Raw genomic sequence first — 22,159 nt, forward strand, 5'->3', positions numbered from 1 at the left:
TTTTGAGTTTTTATTATAAAATATTTACTAGTATGCTATTGTACAAGACATCTAAGTTGCCTTTAAATTGGCCTGTCACCTTTAACATTCAAAGGTAACTTAAATTGTTGATTTTTTTTTTCTTTCTGTTTTTTAGGGTCACACCTGTGCCATATGGAGGTTCCCAGGCCAGGGGTCGAGTGGGAGCTATAGCTTCCGGCTTACACCGTAGCCCCACAGCAACTCAGGATCCAAGCTGCATCTGCGACCTATACCATAGCTTTCAGCAACACCAGATACTTAACCCTCTGACCAAGGCAAGGGATTGAACCTGTGTCCTCATGGATACTAGTCAGATTGATTTCCACAACAGGAACTCCCGAAATTGTTAATTTTAAAAATTGAACTCACTGTCCAACAAAAGTGGTTATGTTACAGAATTTTCAAGATTAGAATTAAATGATAAGGGCATTTTGTGTTAGCAATGATACAGAAAGTATAATGAGTGCCAGGCTAATATTTAGTTGTTACTTTGTTACAGGAAACGTCCTGATCAGAACTGGGTTCAATGTGATTCCTGTCTAAAGTGGCGAAAACTACCAGATGGAATAGATCAACTTCCAGAAAAATGGTATTGCTCCAATAACCCTGACCCACAGTTCAGGTACCATATAGTTGGTAGTACCCTTTTTGGAAAGGCAGAAAGTACTATTCAGGATGTATGAATAGGCGCTGGTGACGTGTTGCTCCCATGTGATTTTTCTGACTAGAAATTGTGATGTTCCAGAAGAACCTGAAGATGAAGATTTGGTGCATCCCACTTATGAAAAAACCTACAAAAAGAAGTGAGTGTTGTCTTCATGTGTGGTGGGAAAATAATACCCAAATGGTCAGCAGTGGTGTGTCTACAGCATTAGTTGATGCTTCTCTAAGATAAAGGTGGTATAGCTGAAAAGATTATAACCCCCCAAAAAATTTTAACTCAAAAAAAGGTATGAGGTGTAACACGTAACATGAAGTGCTTTTTAAAATTTATACTGTGGGTACCTGGGTTTTTTCTTTTTTTTTTTTTTTTCTTCACCTGTTTATTGCTGTCCTATGTACAAAATAGTTTTGTCTTTTTGGACTACACACTGATGAAGCATAAGTGAACACTGCCTTTTGTGAGCTCATAGTCCAACAGGGGAAAGTGAGAGGTGTGTGTTACCAACTTGAAGTTACCAACTCCCATACAAGGCATGATCTAGGCCTGTTAGGAAGCCAGAAGGAGGAATTACTTCTGACTGGGGATGGGAAAATGGGTCAGGGACGTTCATGAAGGATGTTTTTTACTACGCCTTGAAGGAGGGGTAAGATTTGTTGGGTAGGGAATGATGCTTTGTTCAGCTTAACTAGAGTCAGTCTGTGAATGGGCATAATAAGAAGGAAGCTGGGTAATGATAGTGACCCATGGTGAATGATAGGCGTTTGTGTCCTCCACACGAAGGCCAAGTTCACAAAGGTCTTCTGGGTGGTTTTGACTTATAATGCACTGTTCTTGGAAGTAAATCCAGTAGCAGGATTGGAAGTTTAAAAAAAAACAGGGAGGAGTTCCTGTCGCGGCACAGTGGTTAACAAATCCGACTAGGAACCATGAGGTTGCAGGTTCGATTCTTGCCCTTGCTCAGTGGGTTAAGGATCCGACATTGCCATGAGCTGTGGTGTGTAGGTTGCAGGTGCGGCTCGGATCCCGCGTTGCTGTGGCTCTGGTGTAGGCCGGTGGCTACAGCTCCAATTGGACCCCTAGCCTGAGAACCTCCATATACCGCGAGAGCGGCTCAAGAAATTGCAAAAAGACCAAAAAAAAAAAAAAAAAAAAAAATTTCTCATTGTGGCTCAGCAGCATGAACCCGACTAGAATCTATGAGGATGTGGGTTCCATCCCTGGCCCCACTAAGTGGGTTAAGGGTCCAGTGTTGCCACAAGCTGTGCTGTCAGTTGCAGACGAAGCTTGGATCTGGCATTGCTGTGGCTGTGGTGTAAGCTGACAGCTGCATCTCCGATTAGACCTCTAGCCTGGGAACCTCCATATGCTGCAGGTGGGGCCCTAAAAAGGAAAAGACTGGTCACAAGCCTGTGTGATACTTGCCTTCAAAGTCTGAGAATAATGCCAGTGGGTGTGGAAAGCTTGAGGCAGACTAAGTGGGAGATAATACCCCGGAAGGTATTTACTTGCCTAAGGACTTCGCACTGATTATAATGAAATTGAAGCAAAGTTCAGTGTACATATCTGAGTGACTTGGTGAAATGCAGGTATGTCATTTGAAAACAGAATTGAAAAATAATAATGAGGTAAATTTAAATATGTTCATTATTCTTTTTCTGTTGTTTTTTTTTTTTTAAGAGACAAGGAAAAATCCAGGACCAAACTATCAGAAACAATCCCTCGGGTAATTAAGTCTTCCATTTTATAGCCGTGTCTTGTATTGGATTATGATTAATAAATGCTCAATTTTAAGCTTAGGAGTTTCATAACAAATTGAAGCAATCTTGTTCATTTAATTCACATTCTCCTTTCTTACCCCTTCTTACTCTTTCCCAAGCCTGACTTCCTAACTCAGCAACTTCACTCAAGCTGTTTGATTTTATTATTAAGTTGGGCATCTTCTGAGGACAGGCAGATAGTCCTTTAAAAATCTTACTGTTAGGTAAGCAGTCAAGGAAAAATTCATAGAAACACCCAGGGAACCACATTCTAGTACTGATGTGGACCAAAGCTACCATGTTCCCACCCCCCCTTCCTCCCTACCTCCCTCCCTCTGTCTTTATTTCTCTTTCTTTTTAATTGAAGTATAGTTGATTCACAATATTAGTTTTAGGTGTCCAACATAGTGATTCAGAATTTTTATATAGGCATTCCCATCGTGGCTCAGTGGTTAACAAATCCAACTAGGAACCATGAGGTTGCGGGTTTGATCCCTGGCCTTGCTCAGTGGGTTAAGGATCTGGCTTTGCTGTGAGCTGTGGTGTAGATCACAGACACAGCTCAGATCCCGAGTTGCTGTGGCTCTGGCGTGGGTTGGCGTCTACAGCTCTGATTAGACCCCTAGCCTGGGAACCTCCATATGCCGCAGGAGCCGCCCTAGAAAAGGCAAAAGAGACGAAAAGAAAATTTTTTATGGATTATACTCCAGTAAAGTAATTATAAAATAATGGCTATTATTTTCTGCTATACAGTATATCCTTTGCTTATCTATTTTATACATAGTAGTTTTTATCTCTTAATCCCATATCCCTGTTTTTTTTGTTGTTGTTGTTGTTTTTGTTTGTTTTTTGTTTTTTGTCTTTTTTGCCATTTCTTGGGCCGCTCCTGCGGCATATGGAGTTTCCCAGGCTAGAGGTCGAATCAGAGCTGTAGCCACCGGCCTACGCCACAGCCACAGCAATGCCGGATCCGAGCCACATCTGTGACCTACACCACAGCTCACAGCAACACCAGATCCTTAACCCACTGAGCAAGGCCAGGGATCAAACCCACAACCTCATGGTTCCTAGTCAGATTCGTTAACCAGTGAGCCACGATGGTAACTCCCTATTTCTTAATACTTAATGGTATTAAGGAGCTTTTTCTGAGTATATGAGTAGGGAGTTGTACTTCTTGTGTAAGAAGTTATGGTTTGCCGCAGTTGTGTACGTGTGCTTATCACTACATTGGAATGTTTTCTTCCTTTCTTTTTTTTTTTTTTTTTTGTCTTTTTAGAGCTGCTTCTGAAACATGGAAGTTCCCAGGCTAGAGGTCGAATTGGAGCTGCAGCCACCAGCCTACACCACAGCCAGAGCAACAAAGGATCTGAGCCATGTCTGTGACCTACACCACAGCTCACAGCAACACTGGATCCTTGACCCACTGAGCAAGGCCAGGGATCAAACCTGTGCCCTCATGCATGCTAGTTGGGTTTGCTAACCACTGAGCCACAATGGGAACTCCTGGAATGTTTTCTTAAGGAAAAGCTGAGAGTTTAAGAATCAGAATGGAACTGGGAGAAAACAGTGGGCTTACTTTGGGTTTTAAAGGCAGTATCTTTATGACTATCTACAGTTTCTGTTAGGGAAGTAGGTTTTTATTATGTCTCTGTAAGTTCATTATATCATCTGAATCAGCAAAACTTTTTGTAAAAGATCAGAGTAAATATTTTAGGCTTTGTGACCATGTACAGTCTCTGTGGCATAGTCTTTGTTTTGCTGTTTTGTTCGTCCCTTTAAAAATGTAAAGCCATTCTTCAGCTCATTTTCAGGCTGGCTTTGGCTCTCTGCCTGTGTTTGTCACCCTCTGGTGGAGCATGAGGAGTTTGCATGCTTAGGATAGTTCTCAGTGCCTCTGGCCTAGGGGGATGGGGAGAGAAAATCTTGTGTTTAGAACGTGACACCTTTAAAGATTTCCTTTAAGATCAGTATTTCTCCCCCTCAACAGATTCCTACCGAACTCTTTTTTCCAACAACCCCTGTCTCGAGTCAAAGTTTTTCTCCCGTTAAGGAAAGTGTTCCAAGAGGACATCTTTCAGAAGCAGCAAATACTTACACGATGAGACTTATAAATAATCATCGAGGTTCACCCCAGTCTGAACCTGAGAGTAACAGGTCAGTGGCTAAAATGTGTTTTTCCATTTGGGGAATGAATATTAAACAGCCTTTACTTGACACCTTTATGCACTTCTAAAAGAGTGTTTATGTGCATATGGAAAGTCTTAAGGACAAGTTACTTTGCTTTTATTGTCTAAACTTAACCCCACCGCACTTATGTTACCTGTTTAAATCAGTTAAAAGAATACTGTTTTTGTTGTGAAAGTTGTTGAAATTGTCATCGCTTTAAAATTCTGTATAGGATGAAAATTCCTGCTTCTAAGGTTATCAGTATTTAAGTCAAGAACCACAGGAGCAGTTATTAGCAGTGCAGCACTCTGATGTCAGGTGTGACCCATAAGTTCTTAGCATAGCCATGCTATCGTGGACTTTGGATAGGTGGGTGGAGAAGAAAACAAAAGGAAGGTGTATGAGTGATACCTGAATTGGACAGTTAGCTCTCTTGACCAGAATGCTGAGGGAAGGCTTTATGATTTGGTGCTATTTAGGCTGGTTCCTGAAATTCTAAAAGCAGTACTTTGCACAGGCGGCCCATTAAAGGGAATAGAATGAATGCAAGGGAAGGAAAAAGAGCATGCTGTCAGTGAACTAGTACTTTTGGACTGACTCCATCTGATATTTGTTTGTCGAAAGAAGATTCTCTGAAATAGTGGGGCCAGGTGCTCTGAGAGATTTTGTAGCCTTCATCAAATTCTCAAAAGTTTGATTTTTGAAAATTCAGGAAAGAAATAACTGCCTTTATGCATATATACATCAAGGAGAGCATATTTTGAAATAGCTTGCTATTTATAGCCTACATTTTGAGGTCTTATTTTGTAGCAGGATTGCTACTTAATTGAGAATGTGTGATTTTTTTTTTTTTTTTTTTTTTTTAGTTTCTATAATATTCTTGGCTTTTCTTCATAAAGATGGTTCCAGACAAAGTAAGGAAAAGTAAAATCTGTAACGTTTACAGAAAGACTTTTGGAAGTGACTGTCATCAAAGTGGGAGAATAGAGATATTTCATTAATTTTTAAAGCCTATATTCTCAAATTCATAGAAACAAAGTCTGTGGAAAGGGATACCTAAACTAAGTCTTAAGAGAGACAAGTAGGTGGGAGTTCCTTTTGTGGCATAGTGGAAATGACTCTAATATCCATGAGGTTTCAGGTTCAGTCCCTGGCCTTGATCAGTGGGTTAAGGATCTAGCATTGCTTTGAGCTGCGGTGTAGGTCGCAGACTCAGCTCAGATCCCATGTTGCTGTGCCTATGGTATAGGGTGGCAGCTACAGCTCCTATTCAACCCCTAGCCTGGAACTTCCATATACCGAGGGTGGGGCCGTAAAAAGCAAAACAGGAGTTCCTGTCATGGCTCAGTGGTTAACAAATCTGATTAGGAACCATGAGGTTGCGGGTTTGATCCCTGGCCTCTTCCCAACCTGCAAAGTCTGGCAGTGCTGTTTCTCCTTCTCTGTCAGAGGTAGGGAGTTTACTTTCTGAAAGAGTTTTTATTGCTGGGGATGTGGGTGAGCCAGTGTTGGAAATAGAAGGAGTAAGCAGAGTTCCCGTCGTGGCGCAGTGGAAACAAATATAACTAGGAACCATGAGGAGGTGGGTTTGATCCCTGGCCTCGCTCAGTAGGTTGAGGATCCAGCATTGTCGTGAGCCGTGGTGTAGGTTGCAGACACAGCTCGGATCAGCTCAGATCCAGCATGGCTGTGGCTTTGGCATAGGCCGGCGGCTACAGTTCTGATTAGACCCCTAACCTGGGAACCTCCATATGCCTTGGGTGCGGCCCTAAAAGGACACAAGACAAAACAAACAAACAAACAAAAAAAACAAAACAAAAAACAAGAAGGAGTAAGGGAAAGTTTGAATACTGAATGGCAAGAAACCCTCCTCCCTACCTCCCTTCATTGGGCTCCCAAGAGAAAAGCCCTAGGTAGTGATGACAGCTTAAGCACCCTTGGGATCACACACCCAGACCTCACTGCTTTTAGTCTGAAATATAACCATAGCCAAGGACTCCTAGATGTACAAGCCTGAAACAAAGGGAGTAGAAGAAACTACATGAAATTTCTTGGGAGGTGGGCAGGTGTACAAATCAGTCTCTTAGAGTGGAAAGCTAAACCGGCGGAAGATAGAGAAAAGAAGAGACAACCTACTGGAGGGGCCAAATGTCAGAATGGGAAGAACAAAGGGGAGGAAAAAAATGTAAGACAGACTTAATTTCCACTAAATACACAGCATAATGACTGGAAAAAGATAAGAAACATCATCATGAAATTTTACAGCACCTGGGGAAAGATTTTTTTTTTCAGAGAGCAAAAACACAGGCTAAGTGCAGAAGATCGAAAGATCAGGAATCAGAATTTCAGAAACAGTGAATGGTAGATAACAATGGAATTTTAAAGTTTTGAGACAGTAATTTAATTTCCAACCTGGGAGTACATATGAAAATCAAACCAGCAATGAACTTGAGAGGCGAATAAAGATATTTTCACCATGCAAAATTTCACATTTTGCTCAGTGGGTTAAGGATCCGGCGTTGCTGTGAGCTGTGGTGTAGGTCGCAGACATGGCTCAGATCCGGCGTTGCTGTGGCTCTGGTGTAGGCCGGTGGCTGCAGCTCCAATTGGACCCCTAGCCTGGGAACCTCCATATGCCACGGGTGTGGCCTTAGAAAAGGCAAAAAAGACAAAAAGGGGGGGGGATTTTTCTTGAGTAATGAGGTCTTAACACATAAGGCCCAAATAGCAAACCAATACAAATAACCCAAGTGGTGCAAAAGTTATCAATTGGTGATAAATTCACAGAAAACTAAGCAGATGAAGAAAATGAGACAATTTTTAATGCAGGGGAAGGTGTTTTCCATGAGTGATAGGCATGCTGGTTTGCTTTGTGGCTCACGTTTATCACTGAATGTTGATAAAAATTGTGATGGGCAAATGGGAATAGTAATGCCATTTGCCGAGCCCTGAGATTTAAAGAGCAGCCCTGGGGTGGCTGGTGGGCATTCTGTTTGGAGACGTTACATTGAAATGCCAGAGGACTCAAATGAAGAGATGTTTGGCAGTATAAGGTCTGGTACTTGAAAGAGGTCTCAGTAGTTTGTTTCCTCATCTGTAAAAGGAGAAAATAATCTCTACATCATTAAATCATTGGGTAGTACTGTGTATTACATCATTTTTAAAAAATGAGCATAGGCATTTCTTAGAATTTCAAAATAGATGACTTCAAGGTCATCTATTTTGTCCATATCTACATTTTATAATCTTAAACTTTATATATAAAATTTTTTTCAGCCTGAAAAGGAGACTCTCTACTCGTTCCTCAATTTTGAATGCAAAGAATCGGAAATTAAGTAATCAAGTATTTGAAAATTCTCCTTATAAAGATGATGATGAAGATGTCATCATCTTAGAGGAAAACAGTACTCCCAAGCCTGCAGTAGATGATGATATTGAAGTGAAATTGCAACAGAGTCACATGGAACAAAGTGGTGTTCAGGTGGAGCCTGTGGGTGATAATGAACCTTGTGGCCAGACTAGTTCTGCAGGCACCTCCTCATCCAGGTGCGATCAGGGAACTACTGCGGCCACCCAGACTGAAGTACCAAGTTTAGTCGTTAAGAAGGAAGAAACTGTGGAAGATGAAATAGATGTAAGAAATGACACAGCTATGCTGCCATCCTGTGTGGAAGCTGAAGGAAAGACACATGAAACCCAGGAAACCTTTGATAAATCTGCTGGTGATGCTGGTTGCCAGTTTAATGAACTGAGAAATGAGCTGCTTCTCGTCACCCAAGAAAAAGAAAATTATAAAAGACAGTGTCATATGTTTACTGAGCAAATCAAAGTGTTACAGCAGAGGATATTGGAAATGAATGACAAATGTGTGAAGAAGGAGATATGCCATCAGTCTACTGAAACTGATGCTGTATTTTTACTTGAAAGTGTTAATGGCAAATCTGAAAGCCCAGACCATGTAGTATCTCAGTATCAGCAAGCTTTGGAAGAAATAGAAAGGCTGAAAAAACAGTGTAGTGCTTTGAAACATGTAAAGGCTGAATGCAGTCAGTGTTCCAGTGGTGAGAGTAGAAGTGAAATGGACGAAATGGTTGTGCAGCTTGATGATGTATTTAGACAGCTGGACAAATGCAGTATTGAGAGGGACCAGTATAAAAGTGAGGTGAGTTATATCATTCAGCATAATGAGAGTCGTGGGAGTCCAGGGGCCTCTAAACCTTAACTGTTAGTTGCTGGATTGGAATAAATCACTTAACAGTATTTCAAGGTGTTAACTGCTTATCCACTGGTTCTCAACTGGGACTGGTCCTCCTGGGGGCATGTGGAAATGTACAGGGCAGCTTTGGTTCTTAAAATGTCGTGAGAAGATGGGCATTGCTGGAATTTAATGGATGAGGACCAGGTCTGATAAATAACTATACAAGGTAGATGATGATACCTCATTTTATAGACATACCCTGTGTTAGGTACCATTAGTTTCTTTTGCAGGTGACATAAAGCCTCAAATAACAGTAGCAGCTGCATAGTCATCAGAGACCCGGGCTTCTTCTACATTGTTGTTTGCTTCTCGACCTGCAGTTGTGGTCTGAGATGGCTCTTGAGGTCTAGCTAGCATATCTGTCCACATACCATAGCAGGAAAGAAAGGGTGGCAGTTCCTGAAAGCTGCTTACCTGCCATTTGTTACAACTTAGTCACCTGGCCAAAGATACCTTGGGAATATAGACTTTACTTGGGAGTTCTTTTACTGAGGAAGAAGGCACCATCAATTCAGATTTGAGTAGCTCCTTTTAAAAAATACGTCTTATATTTATGTGGTGTTTGAATGGAGACTTTCTCTGCTAAAAGGAATGTGGAGGAGTTTTCATCGTGGCTCAGCGGAAATGAATCTAACTAGTTAGTACTCATGAGGACTCAGGTTCCATCCCTGGCCTCGCTCAGTGGGTTAAGGATCTGGCGTTGCCGTGAGCTGTGGTTTAGGTCACAGATGAGGCTCAGATCTGGCGTTTCTGTGGCTGTGGCATAGGCCGGCAGCTGCAGCACCAGTTCGACTCCTAGCCTGGGAACTTTCACATGTTGCAGATGCGGCCCTAAAAACACACACAAAAAATGGGGAGTTTGGAAATGACATAATGGTACTATACCAAACTGCCCCTTCTTCCTGGAAATACTGCTGCCATAACTGCTCGTTTAAATATTTCTCTTGATGTATTGGCTCAGGAGCTAGATGACAAACCATATAAAAATAAATACGAACTTTCTGTTATAGCTGGTGAGTGTGCAAGAAGTGAAAGTCACTATGACAACATAATTCAGGCTTTTTTTTTATTTAGGCATTTTAATCTTTTTTAATTTTAATTTTATTGGAATGTAGTTGATTTACACTGTTGTATTAGTTTCAGGTGTGCCCCAAAGTGTATCAGTCATATGTATAAATAGGCTTTTTTATCTTGGTTTTTCAGTGTTAGGTCCCATTTGTTTTTTGTTAAGGTTTAATTAACATTTTTTTATTCTCTTAATGTAAAAAGTTAGAGAAGTGAAACTAAACAAAGGAAGCTTTATTTATTTATAGAAAGATAGTGTTTTTGGTGTGTGTTTTGTTTTGGGGGGGAGGTAGATGTCTTAATTTTTTTATGATAATTTTCGTCAAGCAGGGCTTCCTTTATTTTTTAGCTTAAATTTGCACTTTGACATTAACATTTTAAAATTTTAGTTATAAAATTAATTTTTTGTCAGGTTGAATTACTGGAAATGGAAAAATCACAAATCCGTTCGCAGTGTGAAGAACTGAAAAATGAGATTGAACGATTAAAATCTACAAGTCAACAGATAGGAGCAGATGTGTCAACTTCAAGTAACATCGAGGAGTCTGTAAATTATACTGATGGGGAAAGGTAAATGAGGCATTTCACGAGGGCTGCAGTTCTGGTTATCATGATGCTTGTTTGCTAGCACACAGCAGACATTGTTCATCGGAAGTTACTGACTCCTGTGATCCCACATCATGACAGACAGAGACACAAAAGAAGGCCAGGTCGTCATCCTTCCCTTCAAAGAATTACCAATTTAGTGAACTTCACTTAAATGAAATAGGAATTTCAAAGGAATAAAGCTCTGATGGTTCCGAGTGGTTTGAATGTTTTGAGGGAAAAAGGGAAAATTGAGCCAAGTATTGAATAATGGGCCGAATTAGGCAATTGACTAGAAGACAATGAAACTCAAACTTTTTTCACCTTGATTTCTTTTATTCTGTACTTGGCACCATTTCTTTATGGTCTGCTATGTCATTTTACTATATGCCTTCACCAGTTTTAACTTTAAGGAAATTACAAAATTACTAAAAGTTGCCATAGTATGTAGGTGATTAATTAGGACAAAGCTCTGTGAAAATAAAATAAATAGCAAATGAATGACTACTCTTTCTCAGTAAGATATATTAAATGGGCTTGGGATTCTGACAGTGTTGGTGGTCTTTTGATAATTTGCCATTCAAAAAGTCATTATAGGGAAAAAAACCAACAAAGTCAGCCAGTAAGGGCTAAAACTGTGCAACTCTTCCTGCTAATATAATAAGATTTGATACCTAACAGGTACTATGTTGAGAAATATTCTCCTACCATCCTCATTTGACATTAATTGTTTGTTTTTAAGTTTTTGAAGGACTTCATTAAATCTATTCATAGAAATAGGATGATTGGATTAGTACACATAAGCATGGAGGGCAAGGGGTCAGAAAAAAAATCCCACCTGGTGCTTGTAAAAATGCAGGTCCTTGGGCCATAGTGCAGTTTTGAAATTGGAAACTTTTAAGCAATCTCCCAAATGATTCACTTGCCCACCAAACTTAGAGTAACTGATGATCTTTTAGATCTGTACTTCACAGACGGTATAGCCACATTTTGTCACTGACACTTGAAATCTAGGTAGTCATTGGAGTTCTCTTGTGTCACAGCAAGTTAAGGATCTGGCATTGTCACTGCAGTGGTGCAGGTTTAATCCCTGACCTGGGAATTTCCACATACCTCGGGCTCAGCCAAAGATAAAATAACATGCTGGATTTTGACACCCTAGTACAGAACGATGCCTCAATGTTTTGATTATATGATGAAATAGTATGTTTTATGTAACTGAAATTTGTTTCATTTTACTTTTTAATGTGGCTATTTGAATATTTAAAATCGCACATGGCGCTTACAGTAGCTCTCTGAGTGCTGCTGCGTACACGACAGCAGGGATCTGTGATGCATCTTGTGGACAGGAGGAGTTAGCCAGGACAGAGAAACTTAAAGAAAGGCTGGTGAGGTCAAAGAGATGATGGGGTCCTGCTGGGCTTTTGTCTGCTTTTCATGGGGAAATGGGCCTGTGGTCAAAGGTGAGTGGGAAAGCATGGACAAAAAAGAGACTGGTGTAGGAATGACGTAAAGTGTTATCGACAGTCCATGGGATCTTAGCACAAGCTTACAAAACATGTTTAAAATCACATTTTTGTGCATTTTTGTCAACCCAAGGATGAGCATCTTGCCCCTTCAGAGATTTCATTGTAGAAAGATCCTAGTATCTAAACTAAATGTAGACCTGCAAAGAAATACATTTTTATTCTTAGACTGGTGTTCTTACCCAGTTTATCACTCCTGTTTTCCAGGTAATAACAAGATTTTCAATTATAAATAACCTCTTGTAATTACGTATTTTACCAGTCTGTATTTTCTCCACTCTCAAATTAAAATTTTATTGGTTGGAATTCCCGTTGTGGCTCCTGAGTTAGGAATGCATAAGGATGTGGGTTCTATCCCTGGCCTCGCTCACTGGGTTAAGGATCTGGTGTTGCTGTGAGTTGTGGTGTAGGTCACAAACACAGCTCGGATTCTGCTCCGCTTTGCTGTTGCTGTGGCATAGGCCAGCAACTAGTTTCTAGCTCGGGAACTTCCATATGCCACAGGTGTGGCCCTAAAAGAAGTTAAATAAATAAATAAATAAATAAATAAATTTTTAAGAATTGTATTAGTTGAAACCAAAAAGAGCCACTAGTTTTATGAGACTTTACTTACCAGTAGATAAACATGTCGTTATTAAATTATGAATTAAGTGAATTATTAAATCCAGTTTCCTCGAGGAAGTTTTGCTTTTCCTTTAGTTTGTATATCATCGTACAGAGATTGGTTTTAATGTTTCTCTTAAATTTTAAGCCTTACATGAGTATTAGACTGTGTAATTATAATGTTCATCTAATAGGTGTAATATTTGTATTTGCAGCCTCAAACTTCGATCTCTTCGAGTTAACGTAGGACAGCTGCTGGCCATGATTGTACCTGATCTCGATCTTCAGCAAGTGAATTATGATGTTGATGTAGTTGATGAGATTTTAGGACAAGTTGTTGAACAAATGAGTGAAATCAGTAGTACTTAAAGGATATTTTATGTGAGATAATAAAAGTATTTGCTCAACCCTTCTGGTTGTACAGCTTTCAAAATGTAAACAAGTTTGTTATAGAGATGATAGGCAACAGACTGAAGAACCATAATCTTTTCTGTATTCTATGCATTCAAGTGTGGACACAAATATGTGGACACATTATCACACCTTTTGAAATGCCTGTGAATCATTGGTATTGAGCAGCTACATAGCTAACTCATGATTCTGCTTTGAAATGTAAATATTTGTAATTAAGTTTGCACATATTTTTTTATTACCCTAGAGGACTCAAGTGTTTTCTCACGAAGAGGTTTTCAGGTTGCCCCTAACCTTTGTGCAATCTTTTCTGGTTCCCCAAAGTGTATTTTTCTCTGACTTGAGGGCTGTGCCATAAGACAAATGGGAACATTACCTTTGATTTTCTTACAGAGAAGTTTAAAACAGGGTTTTAAAAGATGAAATAACACTCCTGATAAGTTGTAAGTGAGTTGAGTATTAATGTTTCTGCTGTAAATTCTTACCTCCTGAAATATTTTATTCATGAAAACAAGGTGAGGAGAAACTCGTTCCATTTTGCCAAGACTTTTTGTGTGTGCTGAGATTGCCAATCATGGTTAAACAAAAAGTGTTTTTCTGGAAAGAAGTAATGATCTTTAGTATAAAAAAAGTATCAAAAATATAACATGTCCCACCACATTTACTTTGAAGCCCATTTTTGGCTGCTTAGTCCACATGGGGTGGGCACAATAATTGTTTAATATTTTTTTTCTGAGATTTCCTGTACAGAGTTTTGTAGGTTTACTGCAGGTTAATGCGAGTTGAAGAAGACCATCTTTTGCCAGTGATATTGCATACCTTTTATTATTATTACAAACCTAAGTGTTTTATATCCTGGATGAAGCAACAAACCCCTTAGGATTATAGTATTACGTGCCATAAAAATTATGCTTTATTGGTCCCATGTTTTGTGCAATTTCAAAGAGATGGCTTTCTATTAAGTGTAACTATGTATATATAATTAAGAATCGTATTTTCCACAACTGAAATGTGCATTATTTTTTCAAAGTTTTATCATTGCTATTTATTTTAACTTTTGTTTCTGAACATTCAATACATGTTTTTTTTGTATGCTTAATTACATGTCTGTCTTGTACAATATTCAATTTTTACTGTATATTAACTTCTAGGAAAAGCAAATAAATTAAGATTGTTTTTATTTGCTTGATAAAGTAATTGAAAGTGTATTTTTGGTATGAAGCTGGTTTTCTGTCACAATTGTATCTGCTTAAATTTTAAAATATCTTGTAATAAAATAAAAATATATATGATGGCTAACTTCAGATACTACTTTTAAGGAATTCTATATTCAAGTTATATTTTGAAAACTAAAACTGTTAAGACCCTCAAGTTGAGCTCATTTTACTATATTAATTAGAAGTTATATTTAGAAGATGAAGTCTGTGTCCGTTAGGACTCTAAGAGTGAGCTCACCTTGAGAGTATGTGTGTGTGTGTGCATTTTACACTCGAAAAGAAAATTTTTCTTTGTATAAGTCATTTAATCTAAGAAACCCTGCCTAAATGATAGCAGCTGTATATAGCATGTCTAAGTTTGTGAATATTTATGTAGCAGTTATTTCTGGAATTTGCTATTTTTCCCTTCCTTTGGGTCAGCTATATTCTTGCACAAATACGTATTTTACATGGCTGTAAACTGGCTTAATGGGAAAGCTAATCATAGAATTAATAAGAGAAACTTGCTTGTTAAATTGATTCTTCAGAAATATTTACCTAATACTCACTCTAAGAAAACACTGCCAAGATATGAATCTTTGACAAGGTGGCTGACACAGAATTTAACAGAACAACATGGGCTTTCATGGCATATATAATATTGAGGTGTATTGATATCTTTTTTTAAATTTGTTAAAAGGCTAGTGTGAGAGGACAGTGTTCCTTAAACTAATTATTTATAACTTTTAAAAAAAGTAAGTGTTCACACAGGATGAGCAGTGTGGCCTATCGATGTGTCCTTTATTTTGGCCTCAAATTCCTAATGTCGGCAGGTTGTGCTGGTGACTCTGCCTGTGGTCTCAGACGCTTGATTCTTGGTATCACATAGCCTGCTAAGCGTTATTTGTCATGGAGGAATAATCAGTCATATGTACTGGTGGTTCTAGAATCACCTAGAGTTTCTAAAAATCCCATTTGAGGCTGCACCACATACTAAATTAAGAATCTCTGGGAGTTCCTGTCATGGCACAGCAGAAACAAATCCGACTAGGAACCTTGAGGTTGTGGGTTCCATCTGTGGCCTCGCTCAGTGGGTCCTCATTGCTGTGGCATAGGCCGATGGCTACAGTTCTGATTAGACCTCTAGCCTGGGAACCTCCATATGCCGCAGATGCAACCCTAAAAAGACCAAAAAAAAAAAAAAAAGATTCTCTGGGGTTGGACCAAACTACCAGGGTTTGGGGTTTTTTTAAGGCCTTTGAATGTAACTTCAGAGCTGAGAGCCACTGATCTGTATCCTCCAGTGATGTATTTATAAACACAGAACTCAAGTGGTTCCTGAAATAAACTCAGGATCTGCACTGCCTCTTTCTCAGTTGGGTAAGCAAGGATGGGGAGAAGGAAGCAGATTGGTGCTTCAGCTCTGCTCCTTGAGATGTAAATGCAACGGGATGATTTAAAGTGAAAAGACTTCCCACTGCCTCCTGAAAGGTAACCACTATTGTTTTATAACCTTCCAGAAAATATTAGCTGCATACATATACACTTTCATATATATGCATTCAGTTTATATTAAATTTTATCTTTCTATTTGATTATATATTTGTATCAAATTTACACAGATACTGCACCATATAATAATGGGTAACAACATTTCCATATTACTCTTGAAAAGCTTTGGTAGCTTTCTGTGACATGAATATGCTCCCAGTGCTCATTTTATTTCTCATCTTTGATAATACAAGAAATGCCACTATGAAAATAAATACATGTCACACATGCTTTTTCAAGTATATTCAGAATGTACAAGTTCCTTGTAGTGAATACTGATAGGTCAGAGTGTATGCTATGTTAATTTTAATAAATGTTGCCATCCAAAATGGTTGCAACTATTTATACACCTGCGAAAAATAAATGTATGAGTGTGTTTTTTTCCTGTTTCCATCAAACTTTTGCTAATCTGATAATGTGAAAAAATGGCAGCTTGCATTTCTTTGTCTCAGGTTGAACATGTTTTCATATCTTTTGTTGTTTTGTTTGTTCGTTCTTTTTACAGCCATACCTGCAGCCTGTGGAAGTTCCCAGGCTAGGGGTTCAATTGGAGCTACAGCTGCTGGCCTACACCACAGCCACAGCAGTGCTGGACCCAAGCCTCAGCTTGTGGCAAGGCCGGATCCTTAACCCACTGAGCAAGGCCAGGGATCAAACCCACATCCTCACACTATGTCCAGTTCTTAACCCACTGAGCCACAACGAAACTCCCAAGTTTTTGTGTTTTCTTGGCCATAAACACTACCCAGATAACTTAGCTCTCAGGAAGTCCACAGTAGATTTAGTCTTTCTTTGCACAGTGTCACATAAATACACTCATTGGAATGGAGTGAGAGACCCATTGGTTTCATGTCTTTCTATATGCAGCTGGCCCCTGAACAACTTAGGGGGGTTTTGGATGCCGACCCCCATTTAATCAAATCCACATAAAACTTTTGACTCACCCCAAATTACTAATAATCAACTGTTGACCAGAAGTCTTGCTGATAAACAGTCAATTAACAGTTTGTATATCTATCATTTACTGCATTCTTAATTGGAAAAAAAGTTAAAATTTATTGTACTGTACTGCCAAAGTTTTATCTGTTTACAAGATAGACCATATCAGTACATACATCAGGATTGTCTTATAGAAAACTATTCCTAATGCTAAACATCAAAAATGAAAATAGTAATGTGAAAAAAAATTTATTTGCAGGTGTAATGATTCATGAACTGATAACAATGAAGCAGCAGTATGGTTGCTTCATGGCAGCCTAGCCTATATACTAGTTGTTATAAAAATTTTATGCTATACAGTATTAAGTCATTTTATAATGCAGTATTAGAAATGTGACTTTTTTAAAAAACCACTTACCTGTGGTGATAGGCTGATACTGCAGTTTCTCCAATATGAGAAGCATACTGTCTGGTAATTCTTTGAAAGCACAGTTATAAAAGAGTAAGAAAACTAGCGCATTAATTTTATATTAAACATCACTCACCTTATGCCTATATAAGGATAGACTAGTGTCTTAAGTTTTTGGATATTTCTAGCTTATGCAGCTAGTACTTTCTTTCTTTTTCTCTTTTTTTAGGCCCACACCCATGGCACATGGAGATTCCCAGGCTAGGGGCCCAATTGCAGCTGTAACCGCCAGCCTATGCCACAGCCACAGCAACACCAGATCCGAGCCATGTCTGCGACCTACACCGCAGCTCACAGTAACACTGGATCCTTAACCCACTGAGCGAGGCCAGGGATCAAACCTGCATCTTCATGGATACTAGTCAGATTTATTTCCACTATTTGTTTTTGTTTTTGTTTTTTCATTTTTTCATTCTGCTTTTTTTTCGTTTTTTAAAGTTTTATTGACGTGTAGTTGACTTACAATATAATTTCTGCTGTACAACAACAGTTATACTCGTACACGTCCATTCTCTCCCCACGTAGATTATACAGAGTTTAGGTTTTGGCATCCAAATCCATCCTTTATAAAGTTCCCTATCAGTCTTGCACCTAATGATTTTAGCATCCATTAATAATCAAACCCAGGCATTCTCCTGTGGCACAGCAAGTTAAGGAATTGGTGTTGTCACTGCAGCAGCTTGAGTTGCTGCTGTAGTGTGGGTTCAGTCCCTGGCCCAGGAACTCCTACATGTCACAGGTGAGGCCAAAAAAACCCAATCACACCTAGATTCATTAATTAGGACAGGAGTTGTGAAATGGTGATACTCATATTTTATCTTTTTTTTTTTTGTTTTTTTTTGTCTTTTTTTGCCATTTCTTGGGCCGCTCCCACAGCATATGGAAGTTCCCAGGCTAGGGGTCTAATAGGAGCTGTAGCTGCCAGCCCACGCCACAGCCACAGTAACTTGGGATCCGAGCCACGTCTGCGACCCACACCACAGCTCATGGCAACGCTGGATCGTTAACCCACTGAGCAAGGGCAGGGATCGAACTCGCAAGCTCATGGTTCCTGGTCGGATTTGTTAACCACTGTGCCACGACAGGAACTCCTCATATTTTATCATTTTAAGTTGGTGAGAAGTCTATAAAGAAAACATTTAGTTCCTAAAGTAGAATAAGCAGGATAAATGTTTGATTCATTTCCCAAATATCTTCCAAAGGTAACCAACAAAGTTTTAGTTGGTTATTTTTGTTAATATTGTGAAGTTGTGAACTTTAACATTTAGTGTGTGTCAACCCATTGTAGCAATTTTCCAATGTTAAATTGGCTTACTTTGGTTATAGGTCTCTTCAAATTGGCTATGTCCTCATTACATAATCCTGGTAGTTCTGGATATTTTTCTCCTCTTTTTTTTTTTTTTTTTCTTTTCTTCTTTTTAGGATGGAATCAGAGCTACAGCCACTGGCCTACACCACAGCCACAGCAACACCAAATCCGAGCTGCATCTTCGACCTACACCTCAGCTCACGGCAACGCCAGGATCCTTAACCCACTGGGTGAGGCCAGGGATTGAACCCTCATCCTCATGTGTTCTTTAACCACTGAGCCACGAAGGGAACTCCTTGGATGATTTTCTTGCTTTCTAGTATACTAAGGTGTTTCAGGCTCATCTAATGTATTTCCTGTTCTATACCTGGAAACAGCTATTTCTTTAAAAAGCTCTTAGTCTTTTCATGGGAGATGCTATTTAGAGACCATAATCTAGGCACAGATATATTCAATCCTTCTTGTTTGGGTATTTCTTCTAGTCCTTTAATGGACTGAGCTAGAAATCCTTCCCTTTTTTTTTTTAAGAAAAAATATGTATTGAAGATGTTCCACTATTGCCAATTTGGGGGTTTATTTTCTTGTATTTTATGTTTCTAGATTTCTAGTCCTTTCTCTTTCTAGAAATCTTGGTTCCTAACCACATAATGAGACTATTTGCTTTTCCTAAGAAATAGACAAGCATATATACACATACATATGTAACAATACCAACATCACTTCTAGCCATAGAATGAAAGTTAGTTTTCTTTGTCACATTTCTGTGTTTGCCAATCATGTGAAATCATTCCTTCTTGGGCCTGTCATAATGCTTCTTCATCTATGCTGTTGCATGTGTCAGTATTTCTTTTGAATCACTGAATGAGTTCCCACTGTGGTGCAGTGGGTTAAGAATCTGCAGTGGCTCAGGTCACTGTGGAGGCACAAGTTTGATCCCTGGCCTGGTGAAGTGGGTTAAAAGATCTGGCGTTGCCACAGCTGTGGCGCAGGTCTCAGGTGTGGCTCGGATTCAATCCCTGGCCCAGAAACTGACATATGCCGAGGGTGCAGCCATTAAAAAAAGAGATCCCATCGTGGCTCAGTGGTTAACAAACCTGACTAGTATCCATGAGGATGTGGGTTCGACCTCTGGCCTGGATCAGTGGGTTAAGGATCCAGGATTGCCATGAGCTGTGGTGTAGGTCACAGCCGCAGCTTGGATTCAGCGTTGCTGTAGCTGTGGTGTAGACTGGCAGCTGTATCTCCGATTTGACCCCTAGCCTGGAAACCTCTATATGCTGCAGGTGCAGCCCTAAAAAAACTAAATGACAACAACAAAGGTACCATAGATTGGGTGGCTTAAATACACTTATTTCTCATTGTTGTGGTGGCTAGGAAGTCCATGGTTAATGTGCCAGCAGATCCAGTGTTTGGTGAGAGCACTCTTCCTAGTTTGCACATGGCTGTCTTCTCACCGTGTCTTCACTCGGGGAGGGAGGGAGAGAGAAAGAGGGAGAAACTTCATCCCTTTATAGGGGTAGCAATCCTGTGATGGGGGATCCACCCTGGTAATCTCATCCAAACTTAACTACCTCCCTAACCCCCACCTCTACATAGCATTACGCTGGGGGGTAAGGCTTCAACATATGAATTTGGGGGACACAAACACTCCATTTATAGCAATTTCTATCATTTTACACGTTTACCAGCAATGTGCTATAGGACCTATGACCTCTGTGCTGGTTTGTAATTGTACTTTTTTCCTATTTTTTCCATGCACACATCAACATCAAGTCCCCAACATTTTCACCAAGAAAGCCAACTCCACATCTATTTTAGTACCTATCTTTTTAATCCACAGTCTAGATATTCTGCCACTTCAGGAGATGGTTGAAGGATTCATTTGTGAATTGATAGCATGTGTCAGAATTTTGAAGGAACCTGACTGTTACAAGAGACATGGAACTCTGGGTTTTCTAAACCATATTGATTATCAGACTCACCTGGAAGGAATCCTTTGAAAATGCAGGCCCCTCAGCCCTCCTGCTGGATACCTTGAATCAGTGGGCCTTGGTTGGGCCAGTAATCTGTGTTTTTCTTCCTTCCTTCTTCCCTCCCTCTTTCTTCCTTCCTTCCTTTCCTTCCTTCCTTTTCTTTCTCTCTCTCTTTCTTTCTTCTTTATCGCTGCACCTGCAGCATACGGAAGTTCCCAGGCCAGGGATTGCATCCGAGCTCCAGCTGTGATCTGTGATCTGATCGTTTAACCCACTGCCCCAGGCCAAGGATGGAACCCATCTCCGAGGTGACCTGAGCCGCTGCCATATGGATCTTATACCTTTCATAAAACTGTCTAAAAGCATTGACCAGCATTTATATGACTTCATGTTGGGGAGTTCCTGTTGTGGTGCAATGGTTAAAGAATCTGACTAGGAACCAAGAGGTTGCGGGTTCAATCCCTGGCCTCGCTCAGTGGGTTAAGGATCCGGCGTTGCCGTGAGCTGTGGTGTAGGTTGCAGATGTGACTTGGATCCCTCATTGCTGTGGCTCTGGCATAGGCCAGTGGCTACAGCTCTGATTAGACCCCTAGCCTGGGAACCTCCATATGCCGTGGGAGCAGCCCTAGAAAAGGCAAAAAGCCAAAAAGCCAAAAAAAAAAAAAAAAAAACCAAAGAATTCATGTCAATTCTCTTCCCTAAAAATGCCAGGAAGAGTTGGCTCCTCAGATGAACTTGGATGTTCTTTTTTTATCAATTAAAGCTGTGCATCGCAAGGTATTTGTTTCCTGATCTTCTAGGAAACTCACAGATAAAATATTCCATTTCAAAAGGCCTGCTGCATCTACTGCCTTCTGATTTACAACCTCACTTTATGTTTTTTATTTTTTTTTAATTAAAAAAATTTTGTTCTTTTAGGGACTCACCTGTGGCATATGAAATTCCCAGGCTAGGGGTCAAATTGGAGCTGTAGCCACCGGCCTATACCACAGCTACAGCAACGTCAGATCCGAGCTGAGTCTGCGACCTACACCAAAGCTCACAGCAATACTGGATCTTTAACCCACTGAGCAAGGCCAGGGATTGAACCTGCGTCCTCATGGGATACTAGTCAGATTCATTTCTGCTGAGCCATGACGGGAACTCCTACAACCTCACTTTAAAATGTTAAATTTAGGAGTTCTCCTCTGGTGATGCAGGTTAAGGATCCGGTGTTGTAACTGCAGCAGCATGGGTCACTGCTGTTGTGTGGGTTCCATCCCTAGCCCAGGAACTTCCACATGCCAAGGGTGCAGCCAAAAAAAATAGAACATTAAATTCTGTTTTTGAAAAGTGTTTATAACGACATCTACTAATTGAGTTATATATACTGTAAGCAATCCAGGTACCAAACAATCCCATAGCTTTGAATTCTCCAAAACGATCTGGAGCCAATACATAAAAAACAGAAATCTTAATTTTCGTTTGCAAAAGGAGGAAGAGACCTGGTTGAATTCAGGGCCATATATCTGGAGGGAGAGAAGAGGGGAAGGTGGGGAGAGGGAGAATGAGGCAGGAGAGGCTGGCAGGCAGTCTTTTGCAAGGTTGCACTCGGTAGCACTCCCTTCACAAAGTTCCTCCTACCTTGAAGGCCCAGAAACCTGCTGCTGGCCAGCACAAGGTGGCT

The 22,159-nt window shown here is 40.0% G+C and overlaps 1 protein-coding gene across 11 annotated transcripts in view; it reads left to right on the plus strand.

Moving 5' to 3' along the window:
- MORC3 (MORC family CW-type zinc finger 3) overlaps positions 1-14,360 on the plus strand; it is a 42,231-nt gene extending 27,871 nt beyond the window's left edge. For 9 of the 11 annotated variants that reach the window (XM_003132764.5, XM_084992061.1, XM_021070963.2 and 6 more), the window contains 7 exons: positions 521-643; positions 750-824; positions 2,363-2,408; positions 4,430-4,596; positions 7,885-8,770; positions 10,344-10,501; positions 12,861-14,360. In XM_003132764.5, coding sequence (XP_003132812.1) covers positions 521-643; positions 750-824; positions 2,363-2,408; positions 4,430-4,596; positions 7,885-8,770; positions 10,344-10,501; positions 12,861-13,014 — 1,609 coding nt within the window. In that variant the 3' untranslated portion in view covers positions 13,015-14,360. The remainder of the gene's footprint in view (positions 1-520; positions 644-749; positions 825-2,362; positions 2,409-4,429; positions 4,597-7,884; positions 8,771-10,343; positions 10,502-12,860) is intronic. The other 2 variants (XR_014825167.1, XR_014825169.1) reach the window with 1 other exon arrangement.
- The last annotated feature ends 7,799 nt before the right edge of the window (positions 14,361-22,159 follow it).

Source organism: Sus scrofa, chromosome 13, assembly GCF_054392235.1.
Source record: "Sus scrofa isolate SSC_HxYL_T2T_F1_AM1 chromosome 13, Sscrofa_HxYL_maternal_Yorkshire_Landrace_v2.0, whole genome shotgun sequence".
NCBI classification, from domain to species: Eukaryota; Metazoa; Chordata; class Mammalia; order Artiodactyla; family Suidae; genus Sus; species Sus scrofa.